Source organism: Drosophila elegans, unplaced genomic scaffold (assembly GCF_018152505.1).
Source record: "Drosophila elegans isolate 14027-0461.03 unplaced genomic scaffold, ASM1815250v1 contig_520, whole genome shotgun sequence".
Taxonomy (NCBI): Eukaryota; Metazoa; Arthropoda; class Insecta; order Diptera; family Drosophilidae; genus Drosophila; species Drosophila elegans.
The window spans coordinates 263,804-285,093 of NW_024545903.1; the positions used below are offsets into that span (position 1 = coordinate 263,804).

Sequence of the window (21,290 nt, forward strand, 5' to 3'; positions counted from 1 at the left end):
AATAGTGTTATTTGTTTTATTGCTAGCATTACTAAAGCGGCAAAGATTTATATTAAAAAGAAAATAAAAGTTTATATTGTTCCTCGTCAGATTTGCATTTTGTCGCTCAGTATTTACTTTTAATGATGTCTGTTTCGCTATCAATGCTTGTGTGCCAGCCATGACAAATCAAATTAGTTGTTGACTGAACCCAACGAAATATATAATTTCTTAATAAATAGTTGCTTAGCTGACCCAATTTGATAAGCGAGAAAACAAAGATTTCCATATTTTTGTTTTCTAAAGCGTGGCGTGGCTGGCGCTGGTTCTATTTATAGAGGTTGGAGTACAGAAGAGAGAAAAGGGGTGAGTCATATACATAGGGGTCCAAATTCCTTACGTTTTTAAGGGGCGTCGGTGGTGTAATGGTCAGCATAGTTGCCTTCCAAGCAGTTGATCCGGGTTCGATTCCCGGCCGACGCACAATTAAATTTTTTTTATAATATTTGTTTTTAATTTTTTTTAACGTAGTGACAATTTCTATACTCTTGCACAGGTTATTTCAATTTCAATCAGAAGTTTGCAACTCAGTGGAAGAGACAATTCCGACCCTATAACGTATATATTTACTCTTGATGAAAGTCAATTGTTTGTTGTTGTCTTTAAAACGTGGCTCTGATGGCCTTGTGGCTTCTGTGCTATCTTGCATTACGTTTTCTAAAACAGATTTTGTAAGCTCTAATTAACCCTATGCAAATGACTGTCTACGGTGTTCACTTTTGGTCATTAAAGTCGATTACACCCTAAGCTTATTTATTAATTTGCCTGGACAATTAAATACAACACCTGTTAGAATTTAAAGTCTTTTAATTAAGTAGTAGCTGTTTGTGTAGATTCCTTGGTCAAATGTTGGAAATCAAATATTTGCACTGAAAATTTAATTATGCTGACGTTGCTCCAGACCTCAACATGTACATATTTAAGCCTGTAATTTGGAGTCTACATTTAATATGAACGTCTTTGGCCAGGTCCAAGGTCAATGAACGTTGGCCTGAGTGGGGGCTTAAATGTACTAGAACATGGAGTAATTAGTATGCCGTTTGCGTATGGCAAAGCGTTTTGTTTGCACTAAATTCTCAATAACAGATTTTGGGAGTACTAAACACCTAATCAAAAATGTTAGTCGTTTGATAAATGCATTTACTTAGATCCTAATTTTTGTTTGTAATTAGCAAAGCTACTTAAACAATGTTTAAAAAAACGGGAAGCCAAGAAAGAACAAGATAACTATCCTTTAAAATGATGTTTATGGTGTTCGGATCCTTTTAAGACTTGCGTAACATATACTTTATTTTACATTTTTAGTGGCTTATTAATGATTTTATAAATTTTTTTCAAAACAAATATACAAACCTCCAAAAAATCCAAGAAATATTTTAAATTGATCATTCTATTGTATCGATTTATTTTTCTGTTCTTACTTTTTGGTAAAATATTAACAATACAAGTATAAAATGCAATTGATATAATTGTTAGTTTTAACAAATAATGAAAGCACACTATAATATTATTTCGCCCTACTATTATTTTTCGTTGGGGCACTATCTCCTTTTTATCCTCTTCCTTGGCAACTCATTTACTATTCATTTCGCTGCTGTCCTGTTCTTGACTTATGCGTATTACTGCAAATATCAATTAATGCTGAAAACGTGCGTGAAATATTCAATCCGATTTTTGCCTTGGACACGCACTGACCTTGGATTATAATCAAGCCCCATGCGGAGTAGTGTGGCAGATAAGAACTTGTAGACGGCTAACATAATTGATTTGCAGTCCGATTTATGTGTCTGCCAGCGGAAGGGAAAAGGGTCAAAAACACGCACACAATCTGAAAATTGTAGTTGCCCTCAGATAACCCTCAAGTATGGTGTATGTTGCTGGCTGACATACTTGCAACATTTGAATATGCAAAATGTGCGTCAGAGAATTGGTAAACACTTGAGGAATCATTACGTAAATAGCAAGCTGCCACAATTACTTAGAACACCCTCGTAAATCACGGTTCACCGAGATAACAATATTTGCAACACAGTATTTAATGTGGTAAGGCCATTATGGAGATTCCAGGACACTAAACTAATGATAATGCTCTTAATAAATATTTCTATACTAACTGGCAATCTATTCAATGAATTCTATCAAAAATTAATGGAATAAATAATAATAAGAAGTATCCAGAAAAACAATACATAAAAATACTTTTTCTTACCTGTATTAGGGAAAATTATTAAGTTCTTAGTAATATTTTTAAGTCTTTCATACACTAATGAATTGTTTCAAATCAGAATGTGTAGTCTTTTTCTATAGTCAGAATACTTTTTGCATTATATTGAATAAAAAAATATTATTCTACTGTTGCTGGCCTCCTTTTCCCTACCACTTAAAACAATATTTGGTTTGGTTCTCTCAGCTGCGCTTTACGTTTTTGGCATTTCAATGGCTGCCACGCCCCCGTTTCATTTGGCTCCCAGCACGTTTTGTTCCGTTTTGTTTATTTGGCATTCGCATATTTATGGCAGTTACTGTCTGTCCCTCCGCATTATGATGACCGTTCAGCTGCCGTTGTTATGCTTTTGCTGCTCAGTGTGGCTGATGTGCCTCTGAGTTCTGTTTGTGTTTGCTCTGCGGCATCTTCACAGCTGAGTGATTGCGGTCCAATATTTGTCTTTGTGCACCGCTGTGCCACCGGCAGCCAAGGGTTAAACGAGGTCAGGGGGCAATCGGTAGGTAGGCGCGACGGGTCTGTCAAAAAACGGTTTGAAAAACCGACCATTTGTAATTGTAATTTTTGCCACATATGCATAAACAAATTCTCGAAACAAAAGGGTTTCAAATAAAATACCAATTTATTGACTGCTCCAGAGAAAGGTTATTCTGGGAAATAATATTTTTATTGAGGTGAAACAAACTAAGGTTAAAATCATTGACAAAAGTGTAATTTTGTCTGTACCACACTATTAATCTTTGATCTATTGATTAATAAAACAAAATTAAGATGTATTTTAATATCAAAAGAAAACTAACTAACTAGCTAACTATAAGATAGTATCTTCTTTCCTTGCCAGCAATTACCTGATCCCATATTGTACCGACCCCACACACACTCCCCTAGATGATTCCCCCAGATCAATCGCTGTCATCTCATTCTATTTCCACATCCATTTAGCATCTGCTTCAATCTGCCGCTCAATCGCCGGCCAGCTCTCGCCGTATTAATGTCTCTGTTAAATTGCCAGCTAAAAGCCAACGAGCCGTGGAGTTTAATTAAAAAAGAACCTAGGCTCCCGCCTTCCAACAAACACACACACACAGCCGCATATCAATTACGCAGGCGATTAAGCCAAACAAACTGCCAACTGATTGGCGATGCATGCCAATGCCAAAACCAAAGACCTGAAAGGAGCCCACAAAGATGAGACTCTCAGACGTGCACTGATAAAAACAAAGGTCACTCGAGTATGTTTATGAAATAAATCCCAAAGTTTAAGTAATATTATTCAAACGGCTCCAAGAAACTTTAAATAGCATTTTGATATATTTTATTAAGATTTTCTAAAACCTAATTGATTAGCAAAATAAATCACCTCGAAATCACGATTACTGATCAGTACCAGAATTAAATAATCTTATGAGTTCTAAGAATTAGTCAATTTTAATACTACAGTGTACACCATCTGAAGCCTTGGATATTTTATTTGTTTTATTTTGCTTTGAACAAGCGTTAAATTTCTCTGTAAGATTGATTTTCTTCAAACTATTTAACCATTGATCATTATAGAGTCCTTCCTCACACTTTTCTGTGTACGAGGCGTTTGGTTTTCGTAACACACAAGTCGTGTCCGTCGATAGAAAAATGACCAGAACCCAAGCGACGGGGTCTAGACCGCGTTACGCACATGAATTGTCAACTGGTTAAAGGTAACTGGTTAAGAAAATTGCAGCCTTGATTGCATGCGACCGGCAGCAACACGCACATACATCCGATGGCCAGAAAGACGTCGAGGAGACAGAGTTTTAGGCCAAGTAGAGCCTCCAACGGGGCCTTAATTTGGCTTAAATGGCCGGCCAAATTGCATGGCTACCTCAACACTATGCAAATGCATTTTCCTCTTTCTGTGTCCGCGTGTAATAATTTTCCAATTTCATGCAATTTAATTTCCGTTGTCAGCGGCAGACCAAGTATTCTTCGTTATTTAGGCTTGAAATTTCACAGCGTCGCTAAATTGTCGGTGTTTTTTTGGCCGGTCATGGTGCTTGGTAATTGCATTTTGTTGTTAAATTCAAATTCTATAGTTAACCCGTTATTTGCTAGAGCCGTTATGGCGACAATTGGGTGAAGATACTAAGTATAGCTAAGACGAAAATATTAAAATTTCTAAACAGTTTACCATTAAGAAATCAGTTTTGAACCAATTAAAAAAAAAGATTTGACCAAAAAATAATGTCAAATTATTTTTTTAACTTATTATTTCTTAGAGTTACAAGTTTTGTAACTTATACATTTTCATAGTCATCATTGTATCTATAAATTTATCTGTTACTGCTAGATTTGGGTAAAAAAAAACAATACATTTTCACATTTTAATTTATTCACTAAATTTCTTTAAGTCTATATAAATAAATAAACTTAAAAGTTTTGTTATCCAACAAATTCTTTTATCCAATTAAGAGCCTAGAACAAGTCTAGCTTAAATAACTCTTGTAAAAAAATCAACACACCAGTCTCTTGAACAATGCCGAAAACACGACTAAAGAAATTGTTGTCAGCAAAGTAAAAAAAGAACTTGCATTGGACCAGGGAACATCCCATTGAATTCCGCACCTCCAAACTCACCCACCATAAAGTGGACATTTCATGGCTCCGCAACGGCGGCAACAACTTCGTTCTCACCTTGATCCCAATCAACCTTTGGTGACATCCGCAACCTCCTTGCAACTCCTTCGATCCGAACATGGTCTCCACATAGCGCTGAGTTTCTTGTCGCTTATTTTTATTCGGCCTGCTCCAGCGTCTTGGTCAACTAATTAGCGTGGATAGAGCACGAGGCGGCGATCCTCTTGGCCCGACTCTGCAATAGCTGCAAAATGTATGCGAACCGAGCGACAAATTTGCAGAAAATTGCTCATGTGGTGCACATTCTAATTCTATTAGCCCAAGCACCGCAAGGCAATTATGAAGGCCAAGTGGATGTTGCCGGTTGCAAGTTGCAAGTTGCAAGTTGCTCATAGCTTGATGCCTTTAATTTCCGCACGCACAGCTTGCAAATATTTTAGAGGTGCAGTGGACAAAAGGGGAGGGAACTGCAACGATTCCATGGACACTGGCCAGTGCGGTAAGCAACTGTCCGCTTTCGTTATTTACTACCCGAGAGACCCCCTTGGGGTCCCACAATTTTCCCCGTCCAACTTTGGCTTACGCGCGTATAAATAAATGAAAAAATAAAGATAGCCTCCCGTGTGGAGTAAACTACCCAATACCTATTACTCACAGTACCCACACAAAATATGTGACTTGTTTTTGGACCCCTAAAAGTATGCCAAAGCATCGACATAAATTTATCAAACAAATAAAAAATGTTCCAAGAATTTAATGCAAAACAATTAAAGCCGCTAGACTACATACCTTTCTTCAACTTAATCCACAGTAAACAAGAAAGAAAGCAAACTTCGGCAAGCCGAAGTTCATATACCCTTGCAGCTATTGCATGAATTAAATACTTTTGAAAACATTTAAATTATGATTTACTTCAGTATATACTGAAAAACAGTGAAGCTATGATGATTTGCAGCTCAATTATTAGATAGTTATTTTATATATTTTTATTAGTTCTATGGGAGCTATATGATATAGACGTCCGATTTTGATAAAATTTAAACCATAATTCTGAAATAATTAAACATTGCCATATGTCGAAGAACTAAACAAAAAATTAAAAAACAGAAAAGTTATAATTTTTTTTCATTTATTTTTCCGATTGTTCCTATGGGAGCTATATGCTATAGTCGTCCGATTTTGATGAAATTTAAAACGTAAATCGGAAATATTTAACCATTACTAAATGTCGAAGAACTAAACAAAAAATTAAAAAACAGAAAAGTTATAATTTTTTTTCATTTATTTCTCCGATTGTTCCTATGGGAGCTATATGATATAGTCGTCCGACTTTGATGAAATTTAAACCGTAAATCGAAAATATTTAACCATTACTAAATGTCGAAGAACTAAACAAAACATTAAAAAACAGAAAAATTATAATTTTTTTTCATTTATTTTTCCGATTGTTCCTATGGGAGCTATATGCTATAGTCGTCCGATTTTGATGAAATTTAAAACGTAAATCGGAAATATTTAACCATTACTAAATGTCGAAGAACTAAACAAAAAATTAAAAAACAGCAAAGTTATAATTTTTTTTCCTTTATTTTTCCGATTGTTCCTATGGGAGCTATATGCTATAGTCGTCCGATCCGGCTCGTTCCGACTTATATACTACCTGCAATAGACAACTTTTGGGAAAGTTTCATGCAGATAGCTTTAAAACTGAGAGACTAGTTTGCATATAAACGGACGGACAGACGGACAGACGGACAGACGGACGGACAGACGGACAGACGGACATGGCTAGATCGACTCGCCTAGTGATGCTGATCAAGAATATATATACTTTATAGGGTCGGAGATGTCTCCTTCACTGCGTTGCAAACTTCTGACTGAAATTATAATACCCTCTGCAAGGGTATAAAAACAGCTATGAGGGAAAAATTTGCATGCTTTATAAAGAACTGTTTCGCCTTGGCTACGACAAAAAAAATGGAATTCCACCAGCAATCAAAATGTGTGGGCAATATTAATATAAATATACATTTTGGGAAAATTTTAATTAAAATTGTTTATAAAGGCCAGCAACGTTGGAAGTTTTATGCACATATTAACTTTGGCATGCAATAACAAATATGCAGATTTTAATATAATGGCTCAACTTTGTCATCACTTTTTATTTAACTTGTTTAATATGAAAAGCATAATCAGTTGATAAAACTATTTGCATATCCATCATCTCAATTACAAATTCACATAGACGTACATCACATTGTTTGACAATTAATTGAGAGTGGGTAGAATTGTAGGTAATATTTGAATACCCTTAAAAAACTATTTGCAATTAATGTATATTTAAATTAAACAGATAAATTAAAATCTATAAAAACAATTTAAGATTTAAAAAAGAGAGACTATAAATTTTATAACTTTAATGAACAAAACTTATAAAGAATCGTTTATTCAGGAATATTTTTTTTAAACCTCTAAGTTAATTCACATCAATTTTAAAAACTATCTATTTAAGATTTGTAATTGTGAAATTTTGAGATATTTGTTGGTTTTTATTTGAAATATATTAATCTCAGATAATCGTGAGAATGTGAGAATTTAATTTTTTCGATTGAAAAAATGTCCTCTTTTTAACTCTTTTCGAAATGAACACCATTATGCAGATTTTATCATTTATTTAATCGAATCTAAAATGCTAATATTCTTCTTTGTGATTATTTAAATTAATGGTTCCAAGACAAATTCATAAGCTCTTTGAAAGAGTATTAAGTACATATACCATCAGTGGTTAACTTTGCGAACAAACTGTCTGTAAATGACGAGCTCAAGTCGGAGGGCATAGGCCAAACATAGCCTTTGCTGAATATGGGGGAATGGATGAGCCACGGAAAAGAGGCAGGGAAAATAACTCCGTACTATCTGAAATGCAGATGATTACGATATTTGCCAACTGGCAGAAACTTTTTTAATAAGTTTGTCAAAAGCAAAGTCTGGCTGGCAGAGGCTTTTTTCGCACAGAAAACTCGTCGTTTTCCGCCTGCTCGCTTGGCATTTGAAGCCGTTGAGCAAGTTTGTCTACAGGCGGTCTGTGTCGAACAGAAAACCCATTGACCTTTGACACCTACGCAACACCTACATGGAGGATGAAGAGGTTTCCACACAGTGTGGAAACACTGTCGGCGGTGCTGGGCAAACAAATTTAACCAATTACTCTCAAAGCAAATAAGCAATCATCATAAATATCATTTTATTTATCTTACGGCAGCCCATAAATGTTTAAGATTTTTGCAATTTATAGTAAGATAGCAGAGAATGTCTAATATATGGAAAGAAAGCAGTATGTAAATAAATACCATAAATGTGATAAGATAATAGTTGTTTACTTGTTCTATTTTTAGGCTTAACATTTATTTATTATTGCATAAGCTAAAATTCGGCTGGCGCTCTTTATAATCTCTTATCTTTTCTCTCTCTCTCTTCCCACTTTATTCCCCTTTCTCTGATTCTGTTGTGCTTCTCTTTGTTTTACTCGAGATATTTTCTCACGTGTTTCAAGCGGCGTCGGTGGTGTAATGGTCAGCATAGTTGCCTTCCAAGCAGTTGATCCGGGTTCGATTCCCGGCCGACGCACAAGTAATTTTTTTTCTAAGCACTCAATCTTTTATTTTCTAAACTTGCTAGGTTTGTTTTTTTTCAGACTATTCACTTTATTAGTTTTAAAAATGTATTATAAATTTTGACAAACTAATATTTTACATTCTAAAGATCACTTAATTTGAGAAACTTGAAACTCTAATTCGAAGATTTTCCACTCCCACGGCCTTTTCATAATTTCCCAATAAATTTATGGAAATTGCTCAAATCATTGGGAATCAAGGAATCACAACTTTTTGGTCTTCATTTCCGCTGCGATTTGACGTTTTGCATTCGAAATGTGATTGAGCGGCCAAATCAAAAGTTGGTCGCAACACAAATTGTCCATTAGACGGGACATCAGCGCGGTCATAATGGGCAGTTGGCTATTATCAATTCAAGGCGATTAAACGTTTATCGATTGACACAACATGGCTGGTGGTCCCCCAGCCGTTCTATGGCGTATATATGTATATCCCCATTCTCAATCCCAATCGCGATCCCCAGCGCGCTGTCAATGCTGTCAACATAATTAACGGCAAATGTCTGCGTCCGACTGGCAGCCAAAGTCTCAGGGCCATGACAAGAAGTTATGCGATGGATTGTGAGGATGATGATGATTTCGACGATGATGGTTGGTGGCCCATCGCTCCCGTTGTAATTTCCCCGCATAATTACACGAAATATGCAAATGAGCGAAGGCGTCGCCAGCGCTTGACTTTGACTTTGGGCACGGCTGCCTTCTTGGGAGTTATGCACAGTAGAAAAGCATGGTTACTTTTAGGAATAAGTCACACTGGACACTGTTTTAAAAAATTTCTTAAACGTTGGGCACAAAAGATCTGAAACTGTGAGCGCCCAATAAGTTACATTCAGAAATCTTAAATAAAAAGTCATGTCAATAAGCTCTATAACATATATTCTTTCATTCGTTTGGTTCTCAAATAAAGTAAATTTCTAGTATCATAAGCAGCATACGTTTTTCTTGTGTGAGAGTTATGTTCCAAGGTACTGCCACCACCATTGTTCGACTATTAATATGAAAGGTGATTACGCGCAATTAATGCATCAATGCAATGATAGTGAATATTGAATATATTGAATACTAATGATGTACACACACACACACTCCAGATAATTGCGGGCCATAAATTGCAAAGTCAGGGATGCGCAAGATGCCAAAAGGAGCAAGATTCAATGACTCGGGCTCCAGGGCAGCAAGCCCCAACTACTCGTGCGTCTAGTCGATGTCATTGGCTGCAGACATTCTCCAGACAGACATCCCGCCCTGTGGCCATATCTCATTGTCATAACGGACAGTGCTGACAGTAAATAATCCATCAATAATTGCATCCTCCAGTTGGCCGGGCTGACCAAGTTGGCTGCCACTCAGCTTCGAGTTTTTCCAGTTGGCCCGGCTGGCCCTCGGCGATTTCCACTCTCGGCCATGGCCAATGCTTTATGTCAATTGTGCTGACATTAATCATGGCAGTTTTGATTGCTCGATGTCGCGTTCTGCTTAAAATTGCCCACCCAAAGGTTTGACAACTAGAAAAATCTGCCACTAACTCTCTTTGGGTGTCCGCTGAAACTGGTTTCCTCCGTGGTGGATCTCATCTTGATTACAAGTAGTTGTCTATTCGATTTGAATTGATTAGAGACTGTGTGGAATGTTGCTTTATTAATCCAGTTCAGTAACCGCCTGGTAGAGTTCCGCAATTTCCATACTTTATGATATATCCTTATTAAAAATAGGTGAAAAGACCCAAAAATACGGCAAATAATATTTATATAGTTTCGCATATAATTAAAAAACAATGTAATAAATACTAAAGAACACATAATTGATGAAGGTATTCTTGCCTGAAAAACGAAAGTTATAATTATAAATTATAATCAACTAATATAAGTTATTCTCATAAGAAATTGTAAAATCGTTTAGAAAAAAATATTTTATATTTTATTTGCTTAGTTGTATACCTTTAAATCTCCTTAGGACACCACTAACTGTTGATATTGTTGGTATATTTAGCCCCATGTTCCCCGACTGGATTGAGATATACCCACAGAGACAGCCGCTGAAGTGGTTCGTTTATATTTGTTTATGTTAAATATTGGAGTGCATGTGGAAGCCACTAAAGGAGAAGAGTTGAGCGCCACTTCAAGCCATTTTCAGGTCAACTAATGGTGGCATTTTGGCCAAAAGCAAAGGTAACGGGTAGGTAAATGGTAAATGGCAAGAGGTAACAGGTAACAGAGGAGCAGTACATGCATCAGTGGCAGCAACAACAACAGCAAATAATGTGAAGAACTTTTTACTGGAAAAGTGGATTTTCTTTTGCGCCATTTTGCGGCATTTTACGTTTCTTTGGCTCGGTTTTCTGCTGCTTCTGCTCCGGCGTCTCCTTTAGCCTTCTGCTTCTACTCCTCCTGGCAGTTTGTTTGTTTGCTTTTGGCTTTGGCTTTGGCGAGTTATTTACGTTTTGCTTCACACAGCAACTTAACCCATGCCACCCCACCGCCAAACCGCTCGACTCAAAGTGGTGCTCGTGGCTGCGTCCAGGCGCAAAAGTGTTTGTAGCCGCCAGCAAGCTTATTTAGCCGCTCAAGAGCCTCTGCAGACTGTGGTGGTTCTTGGGATGGTTCTAGGAGGGCGGAGGTAAGAGGGGGCTTTAGGGGGGAATCTGGGTCAGGGTTCAGACTCAAAGATTGTACCTGACATAGAAATGTGGCGCCGGGGGTTAAGTGAAGGAAGCGAAGGAAGTGAAAGGATGTGGCGCTGTCAATCTGCTAATTTTTGAAAGTAGTTTGCGGTAACTGAAACCAAATCAAAGGTATACCATTCAAATGAAGTGGGTGAATAAAATTGGTTACTTACTGCCAGGCATAAGGCATCTGTTGTGAAAAAGAGCGGAAAGAAAGACTATATATAACTTTTACTTCTTTGAAGTTTTTTTATATTTAATATACATTGGATAATAATATTTACCTTTTAATTAATGTTTAGATTTTTAAATACATATGTATTCTACAAAAGAACACACCATAGATTTTATTTTTAAGTTCAAACAATTCAGCAAATATTTTTTATTTTATGTATTTTCTGAACTATGAATACATTGCTTTACTTTTAGAGGAATTCCCTAACATTCACTTCAAGCCAGGGGATTCCCACAATTCCCAAATGCCAAATCGCAGTAAGAATAGCGAACAATATTCAGTGACAACCGAACTACAACACCAGCAATCAAATCAGCCACTCAACTGTCGATTACTTAAGCCATTTTCAATCAACACGGCCAAAACCGAACCAAAACTGGCTAGCACACTTATACATATATATTTGGATGCATTTACAGGCACAAACGCAGATACTGGGCCATCGAATTACAAATCTCAAACGCACAATAAACGTAATTACATGCGTGTGAGAGTGAGAGGGGTAGAGGGAGAAAGAGTGAGGGAGAGGAAGCGGACCGCAGGCCAAAATAACGTGGGCCAAAAGGAAAACGAAGGCCGGGCGCCAAGGATTTATGCAATTTGGGCCCAACAACTAAGCATTTGCTGGGCTTCATCAATCAATCAGCAGTCAATACATATGCCCAACATGATTGAAGTCAATTGTGAGAAAAACAGCATTTTAGATAAGTGGAAAGGGAGGAGTTGGCAAATGCCAGGGGAAACCACATAACCGTGGGACCACATCCAATCAGCAATAAATTACTTACTTCAATAATAATCCAAAACGATTGTCGAAAAATGTTTTACGCTTAACATTAAATACAAAATTATAATTTTTTGAAATCTAATTTATTACTTACATTTGTAAAAATAGGTTTTTTTTTTAACAAAAATTATGAGTATCACAGTTTAATCAAAATTAATAAACAAAAGAGCTTATTTATTTGATTTCTCTAAAAAGGGCTGGGCACTTTAAATTTGGAAGCTTGTGACCGCCTGTTTTTAGACGTCATTTTAAATTTTGTCGTCAATAAACTTTTTATTGTTGTTTAACGAATGTTTGTATGTTTTTCATCATGCCACAAATATAATCATGTCAAAATAAGAAGAACCTCCCCTCAAAAATTAACTTAATAATAATAATTAACTTAAATATTTTTACACTGACATTGCCAAAAACCAGTGTGCTGAAATATTTTTTCCCGATTTTACACATTCGATTTGTGAGTGGGTGGCAATTTTGACAGCCCTTACCTATTGGCAGTCGTTTTCTCCTCCTTTCACAGGCGATTGTGAAACAAAAGTTTTGTTTTCATAAGATATTTACGCCCACATTCACACCACCACACATACACATACGCAATCAAGCAAACAAACGAACACCCATAAATTTATATAGACAAAGTTCGATGCATAACAAATATTGTATCTTATGAGTTTGTATGGCTGATATTTTGCTTGTTGACAATGCATGAATCGGATAAATACTTGCAAATTGTTTGTAGTAAATAAATCAAAATGTATCTGAGATATACAGACTTGTAATATATCTGCTGGGGGAGGTGTAAATTCCATGCTTCACTAATTCATAGGTTTTACGGTATGCTTTCGGTAAACATCTTTTGTATGGTTTTGTCACTTTGGGTTTTCGAATTTTGTAAACAGTTTGAGGGTTTAAAAAATCCACTACCTTAAATGATTTAAATTACTTAAAAAACTACATGAGAAATCATTTTAGTAATTTAAAATATTTAAGAGGCATTTTATACTTTGCTGAACCCCTAAACTGTTTTCAAAATCAAAAACTTTTAACTCTTTTGGTTACGGGTAGTACAAATTCCAACTGGTCTGCAATTTAAAATCTGTTTTTCAGCGTTAACTCTTCAAAAAGTTTGTCATTTAAAAGCTTACTTTAATGGTGAGTCGCTTTACAATTTATAAAAGTACTATGACTATTGTCTAACCACCAGTCAGAACTTGGTGAGTTCCCTTCCTCGATTGTTGCCGCTTTCAGTCATGAATAAGTTCTACCCGGAGTATGTTGGCGCAAAGTCTTTGCATTCGACTGCTGATCCCCCTCCTGCTACTGAAATCTACTTGCACCGTTCAGGAAAAATCACACAGGTACTTCTGGAGCACAAAGTTGCGACAGAGAACGTCGAAAGTGTTTGGCACCAAAAAAACACAGTATAAATCGCTGTTGATCAGTACGTGGAACTACACAGATGCCAACTTGCAGGCATGGAGTGTCTTGCAGCAGGGTCCGCAAAGGACCCGCCAGGCGGTGATCCAAGGATGCCTGGCCTGTCAACACCCGCGATGTGGCCACCTCCTGGCCGGAGGATCTGCTCCAGACTCCCAGGGCGACCTCACCCTAGAAGCAGCCATCATGGATGGCTCCAGTTTGGGCTACGGCGCAGTGGCCGGAATGAAGGGAGTTCGGAATGCCATCCTTGTAGCCGATGCCGTACTGCGGCACACAAAACATTCGCTGCTGGTGGGCAAGAGTGCTGCAAGATTTGCCCGGTCCATGGGCTACAAGGAGGATTATTCTGCGGGTATGCGCACCGAGTATGTCCTGAAAAAATGGCAATTGACCGGCTGCCAGCCGAACTTCTGGCGCGATGTTCACCCGCCGCCGATGAACAACTGTGGTCCATACTCTCCCCTGCCCCAGCACATGCTCCGCCAACCGATGCACCAGGAATATCCAATCGTCCCGGGTCACCACGATCAGCTGGCCTTCCTGGCACTGGACGCGGAGCGCAAGTTCCACGTGGCCAGCCATTCGAGTGGTGCCCGATTTCGGATCCCCGGACGGGTGGGTGATGCGACAGTGCCGGGAGCCGGAATCTATGCGGACAACGCGGTGGGAGCTGCGGTGGCCAGCGGGGATGGCGATGTCCTCATGCGCCACCTGCCCGCCTTTCTGGCCGTCGAAGCCCTGCGAGCGGGACAAAAGCCCGACAAGGCCGCCGAGTGGGTGGTGCAGCGCGTGCTAAAACACAATACCGAGTTCAACGGCGGCGTGGTGGTGGTCAATCGGCGGGGCATCTACGCTGCCGCCTGTGCCGGCATGGATGAGTTCCATTTCGTGGTCAGCGGGGGCAAGGGGTTCCTCAGCATGGCGCGGGTGGAGAAAGTCAAGTGCGTGGATCGGAATGAAATCGTGGACGGTGGCCCCAAGGGACTATTTCATCCAAATCCTGATAAGCTAAAGCTGCCAAGAGCAAGCGGAGTCGTCAGATAGATATAAGGGATAGAGGGTACTAAGGGTCTTAAAAGCGGGTTTTAAGTATAGCCTTATTAACAATGAAATAATGGGACAACAAACATTTAAAAGCAGTACAAAATAGCAAGGAAGGTAAAAGCAAAAAATTGAATTGCTTCTTAAAATTCCCTTAAATGTATTTCGTCAATTTGTACATTATTAAAAGGTTAAAAATGTTACAAAATCACGAAAAAAGAAGGAAGAAGAAAATGTATATAAGATCTATAAGCCATAAGTTGGACACGTCAAGGAAGGAACTCATCAAGACCAAACCTATTAATGTTTTTTTTACCTTTAACTCAACCTTTTTGGAAACATCTTGCAATTTTATTGTACCTTTATATTTACTTTTCTATGAACTTACTTACTTGGCTCACACTTATTTTTGTTTGAGTCACTTGCCTTTCTCTATTACCAAGGCTAAAAACTTTCTACTCGCCCCGAATAAGCTCCCAATTTTGGTGTAATGATTTCAGTTCTCCCGCTTTCTTACATTTTATTTTCCTTTACGCATTTTTATCCCCAATTCATCTGCTTTGCATATTTCTTTGTTATGTTTGTATTATTTTCTTTTTCTTTTCCATTTCGGGGGCTTTTCGCCCTCCCCTATTTTTTGGATTGTGAAACGTAATCCCCTTGTGTTGGTTGTAAGGGAAAATCTGTTGTAAATGTATGCAAATAAGTACAGCTGGGCTTTATTTGGCTGGCCAACAAAGTTTGACCTCAGCATTAAAGTGGTGCTGCAAAATTGTAGGTCTTTACTATGTAAGGCATCAGTATTATTAAGTTTAATTCGTTGATTTAATTGAAACTAAGGAAGTCAATGTCAAATGATACCGTTCAATTAAAAGCACAAATGTCTTACTTTTCCTATCTTTTGCACACTTAGATTAAAGGCCTGTGTGTCATAAAAATTTATTGCCATAACTCATACCGATCCAAGCCGATAAGTTTCAGATAAGCGCAGGGCAAATAAATTATCAAATGACCGCCGATGGGCAATAGAAAAGCCTTTCATAGACTTAAAAATTGCCAGCATATTTGATAAGAAATCATCAAAAAATAATAACAATACAAATCAAAACAAATGCTAATAAATAATTGTTAATTTTAAAAGTATAAAGTCACTGCAGGAAAAAAAAAGCGGAAAATAATAGTTTACATTTTACTCATTTGTCAGGCATAAGCCAGATAAGATACCTAATGGCCAAGCAAACAAAACGAACATGCCGTGATATAAGTCCAGCAAGAATCACTAATCTATAGGGAAACATCTTGAAATTGCTTGGCACAACAAGTACTGCATTGTAGTTTCGTTATCAGTCTGTTGACTGACTGATTAATGTGAACTTTCTCAAGTGTCGAAAAACAATTGTGGATTTGTTCGATTTTTTCTAAATTAGTTGCAGCTTAGTTTCAGTTCTGTTCGGTAGGGCAAAGGTGTTGGAGGTTCCCAAAAAATGTTGCAATCCGGCTTATTTTTAGTTTCGCTAGCTATATTGCTGGGATCTCAAGAAATTTCGGCAGAAATTTCCGCTGAAGTACGGAATGCAGCAGATCTGCCCAAATGCTATAGCTGCGAGGGTGTAAATTGCATGAGAACGACCCGTCAGAATGCCACCGTTAGTTGTTCAGATAAGTTGGACGTCTGCGTTACCATTTACGAGGACTGTAAGTTTTAGGTCTTTTCGAATTTTAAATATTAAATTAAGGAAAAACTATTTTAGTTGCTGTCAGTGAGCGGGGCTGCTTTTCAGAGATTTCTTTAGCTGGTCAGGCAAAGTGCGCGGCAAAGGACAACCAATGCCAAAAATGCAGTGGTCAGCTGTGCAATAACCAAGGACGCAGGGACTTCAAGTGCATTCAATGCATTGGCTCTGAAGTAAGTACAAAAAATTGCAATCGATTCAAAATTTTACACAGTCATTTTCACACGTAATGCTGACTTTTACAGTTTAAATGTGATGTATTTTAAAATACCCATTGTTTTGCTAAACTAAACTCATGTTTTTTGAAATTTTTCTTCTCACCAGTCGGCGTCCTGCAATAAGGGGGCCACCGGCTCATTAACCGCCTCCCAATGTGGCATTCCCACCTCCGCAAATTCCTATTGCTATGTCAAGGTCGTTGGCAATCAGAAAGATCAGCTGCAAAGGGGCTGTGCTCTGTCGGTCAAAGAGCAAGAATCCTGCAAGGAGGACTCGGAGTGCTCGCTTTGCATCCCGGACAACTCCAGCGATTCCGTGGCCTGCAATAATTTCGATTTAGATTTAAATTCCAAGTCGGGAGCCGACCAAGGTCAAAAGCTAATGAGCTTGGGCTTGGCTTGCATTGCCTTGCTCTTGCTTAAAGTGCTAAATTAATTTTTCTTTGGTTAAATATAAATAAAATGAAAAAATACCTATCCACAAAATGTTTTGTTTTTTTGGCTTATCGGCTTTTTGGATTGTGTATATTTTTTTCCATCAACCAACTAGCATGTGATTAATAACATTGAATAATAACATTGAATATATATATCAATCACATCGGAGTTCTTTCGCTGACAGTTTATTTTAGAGGGCACTTCAAGTGTGTTGTAGTATTGCGTGGGGGTAAACAAATAATTACACTTAAGAAAATAGTTTAGTTTTGCTCAGATATATTACAGAAAACTTAAACTAATTGCTGTTTTACTAACGAGGATGGATGAAAATCTATTGTCTGATCTTTAGTATGTGTTGTATTATATCTTTTCAGACGGAATTCAAATAAATTTTGCTAGGTCTGTTCTGCAATTTTTATACTTTTACCACAATCTAATTTTATTTTTTGTTATTTTACTATATTTGTAATGTGATTTTGTATTATTATCTCAACTTTCCAGTAGGGTTTACTCATCGAGGGGATGAGTAATTTGTTCTATCAATCGTTGTAGATATTCCACTGTCCTCTGCTGTCGGTTCTTCATAGAACACTCTCAAGTGTTTGGCCATTTTCACGGGCAATCACGCACCTGTACATACACACACACACACACACAATCACACACTGAAAGAAACCGCTGTTGAGGACCCTCCAGTGAAGCATTTGAAGTGGTCTGTGGTATAAAAGCCGATCGCATTGGCCAATTGCCCGACAGTCGACGCCCGAAAATGAAGGCCCAAACAATTGCTAACATGCTGAGTGCGGTGGTGCTGGTGGTTCTGGTGGGTCAGGCGGTGGGGAACACGGTGACCTCCTGCCACAGTTGCGAGGGAGCTAATTGCCAAAGGGTTCAACTGAGTAAAACGCAGTCCTGTGTGGATTCCTTGGACTATTGTGTGACCATCTACGATGAAGGTGGTTTGAGATAGCTAACTTGCTTAATCAATGTCTTAATAATTAATATTTTTCAAATATTCCAGCCAAGGTCCTTTTCAAGGGTTGCTCCTTGGAAATTCCCTATGAGTTGCGTTCGAAGTGCAATGATAATCGCTCTTGCTACAAGTGCAACACGAAAGAGTGCAATAATGTGGGGTCGGCCAAATATGCCTGCATTCAGTGTGATTCCAGCAAGGTAAGTACATAGTTTTTTCACAGCATACCATATCTAATCCATAAATTTGTAAACCTCTCAGGACTCCAATTGCGCTTCGAATGCAGCTCTTTTGGAGGCGACCCGCTGTTCTGCCCCTACTGCTGCAAACTCGTATTGCTACGTGAAATCCTCGGGTGGAATCATTACAAGGGGTTGCTCCACCACCGAAACCGACCAGCAGAGCTGTCTGAATGATGCCAACTGCCTGTTGTGCTCGTCTGGAGATATTAGGAACTGCAATGCTGCCAATATCGCCGAAGACAGCTCTAATGTTGGAAATCGATTCATTCGATTCCTTAGATAATTTGAACAATGTATTTAGAATCAAAATAAAATTTTAAAATATTACTAATATATGAATCTTAAAATGCACTCAAAATAAAACATTGGCAATAATACAGTACTTCTTCTAATATTTCAAACCTTTTTATTACCATAATGAATAGGTAGATTAAAGTAAAAAATAAACTTGATTCTGTTCATAAGATATGTTTATTCTTAGTGCTTTGTTAAATAAACAAATTCAATCTTGTGCCATTTAAAGAACTTCAGTGACCAATTCCTAAAGACACAAATACTCTTTAAGCTAGTTTGTGACTAGTGCATTAATTTATAAGGAAGTTGTTTTAACACCGAGAAATTAGGAAAAATACAAATAGTAATGTTCAGAGAAAAAAAAAGATTAACTGTGGTTCATTTCTGAAAAGTGTTTTATTGTAAAGAAACCTTTTTAAATTAATTTGTATCTAGAGGTTTGTTTAACTTTTGAAGATGAGTAGCTATCAATCTAGGCAGTATAATTTAACAATTCGTGGCTCGAAGAATTGGTTTTTTTTTTAATATCAAAAGCGATACCCAATGACAATCTTCGTTGAAGCAATTTACTTTTTTTGATGACACCGATTTTGATTGTTATTATACAACCTTCAATATTATCACTTCAAAACATCTAAATAACATTTGATCTAATTCATTGTCTAATCTAGGCAGATAGCCGGCTAATAACAAAAAATTCCATTAACGTTGTCAACTTGTTTGTTTACTTTTGACTCAGGAACTACTTTATTAAATACCCCACAAGAACTCAGAGGCACTTGAGGGCATTACGGCTTAAGAAACCCCACAAAGACAACAGAATTGTTTATGCAATTTTCGAAGAGAGGTGGACAATCACTTAACAATTTTGCTTACATACTTCACTCGACTATCTAAAAAGGAATATCTGAAATAAACTCCTGAGCGAGCAGAATTTATATAAAGCGATGGGTAGCGATTGACAACCTTTCAATGCTAAATGTTCCTTCTGCAATGTTAAACTTAAATTGTTCTCAACTTTTGATCGCACTACTGCTTTTGGCTAGCACCTGTGTGCTGGCATCGGAAAAATGCATTTATTGTCGGGGTATTAATTGCCAGAGAAGTACCTATGAGGCGGAAGAACAATGCTCAGATCGTATGGATGCCTGCGTGACTGTCTTTCATGAAGGGGTTATTGAGGCGCAAGGATGTCTGGACAGTCTTGAGGATGATTGGAGAGAAAAATGCCATGAAAATAATAAAGGACATGAAGTTGCCTGCGAGATGTGTGTATCCGAAAAGTGCAACAATTTGGGGTCCAAAAAAAGTAGCTGTCTTCAGTGTAATAATACAGAGGTAATTATAAGAACTAAAATTATCGTAAATTTTATTTTAACTGTTTTCTTAAAGGACGCACAGTGTGCTGAATCCCCTGAACTTCTGAAGGCTGTGCAATGTCCTATTGCCAGATCGGGCAGAAGTTTTTGCTATGCCAGTTTGGTAGGGAATCGGTTGGAAAGAGGATGTTCCCTGAGCCTTTCAGATCAAGTGAATTGTCTGTCCAATCCAAACTGTCACTTGTGCGATCCTTTGGAACAGCCCCACTGCAATGATCAACTTGTAAAAGCAGATGATTCCCCAACAACTGAAGATCCAAGTTCGAGTTCATCAACGGAATCAACACCAAGCTCAACAATAGCAACATATTCAACAACAAGTACCTCAACTAGTTCTTCAACCAGTTCTTCAACTAGTTCTTCAACTAGTTCTTCAACCAGTTCTTCAACTAGTTCTTCAACTAGTTCATCAACTGAAACTTCAACGACTGAGGAGATTCCAACCACAACGGGCAAACCCAATTCGGCTTTTGGCCTGCACGTTTCGTTCTTCCTGATCTTTGGTCAATTGGCCATTTGTGTTTATAACCATCTTAAATAGGCTTTCATATTTAGTTCCCACGACCTTCTCCAAAAACAATCTATGAACAACTATTATTAAACTAATTTTTATGAGATTACCATAAATTGTTTGTCGCCATTAATGGCAATCTTTTGGTTTTTATGGTTGAGCTCCAGAGTTCGGTGCGTAGCTTGTTATGTCAACGATTAGAGCCAGATAAGCTTTAAGTAAAAAGCCTATTTATATAATCATCATATTTATTAGTGACGATTAGGCAATCGTCAAATAAGATTTAATGCGATTCAAGGACTTATTTTGGTTTTTCGAGATAGTAAAGCAATGCTTGATTTGAAATCATGTTTGATTCCATGATGTATTTAATTGTTTTGAGGTAGTCAAGATTAAACAAGATTATTAACTAATTGGAATAACCCAATATCAATGAATAATCAGCACTTTAATATAAAGACAGCGATATTTTCGATTTTAGTTTAAATTGATCATATATTAAAGAGTGTTGATTCACCTATGACGTTGAACAAAAAAAAATTGGCTATGAATCATTTAATGTATTCATTTATTTAGTACTAGTTACTTAGAATTGATTTCATGAAATGATTTAATAGCTTGTTGAAAGTCGAACCAACACCAATAAAACGTTTAGAGATTAAGTTCTTACGAAAAGTCTTGTACCTCTATCTGGGCTTTACCAAAACCACTATGTGATTTACAACCACAAAACCATAAGGCTCCACCTATCTGACAAGTTAAACTATCGATTAACAGAATAAGGTATCGAA

General features: G+C 37.5%; 4 protein-coding genes and 2 non-coding genes across 6 annotated transcripts; all 6 read left to right on the forward strand.

Moving 5' to 3' along the window:
• Positions 1-390: 390 nt before the first annotated feature.
• On the forward strand, positions 391-462 carry Trnag-ucc. The gene has a single exon. It is a non-coding gene; the product is annotated as a tRNA-Gly (tRNA).
• Positions 463-8,428: 7,966 nt separating this feature from the next.
• Trnag-ucc lies at positions 8,429-8,500 on the forward strand. The gene has a single exon. It is a non-coding gene; the product is annotated as a tRNA-Gly (tRNA).
• Positions 8,501-13,502: 5,002 nt separating this feature from the next.
• Positions 13,503-14,723, forward strand: LOC108143639 (L-asparaginase-like protein GD25160). The gene has a single exon (XM_017268152.2). The coding sequence runs from the start codon at positions 13,503-13,505 to the stop codon at positions 14,712-14,714; it is 1,212 nt and encodes a 403-aa protein (XP_017123641.1). The 3' UTR covers positions 14,715-14,723.
• Positions 14,724-16,135: 1,412 nt separating this feature from the next.
• LOC108143660 lies at positions 16,136-17,148 on the forward strand. Its single transcript, XM_017268171.2, has 3 exons — positions 16,136-16,406; positions 16,463-16,617; positions 16,769-17,148. The coding sequence occupies exons 1-3, from the start codon at positions 16,196-16,198 to the stop codon at positions 17,096-17,098; spliced, it is 696 nt and encodes a 231-aa protein (XP_017123660.1). The 5' UTR covers positions 16,136-16,195; the 3' UTR covers positions 17,099-17,148.
• A 690-nt stretch (positions 17,149-17,838) lies between these two features.
• On the forward strand, positions 17,839-18,697 carry LOC108143653. Its single transcript, XM_017268165.2, has 3 exons — positions 17,839-18,056; positions 18,122-18,273; positions 18,335-18,697. The coding sequence occupies exons 1-3, from the start codon at positions 17,870-17,872 to the stop codon at positions 18,596-18,598; spliced, it is 603 nt and encodes a 200-aa protein (XP_017123654.1). The 5' UTR covers positions 17,839-17,869; the 3' UTR covers positions 18,599-18,697.
• An 899-nt stretch (positions 18,698-19,596) lies between these two features.
• On the forward strand, positions 19,597-20,614 carry LOC108143662 (putative protein TPRXL). The gene is made up of 2 exons (XM_017268174.2): positions 19,597-19,947; positions 20,002-20,614. Exons 1-2 carry the CDS (start codon positions 19,603-19,605, stop codon positions 20,527-20,529), a joined length of 873 nt encoding a protein of 290 aa, XP_017123663.1. The 5' UTR covers positions 19,597-19,602; the 3' UTR covers positions 20,530-20,614.
• The last annotated feature ends 676 nt before the right edge of the window (positions 20,615-21,290 follow it).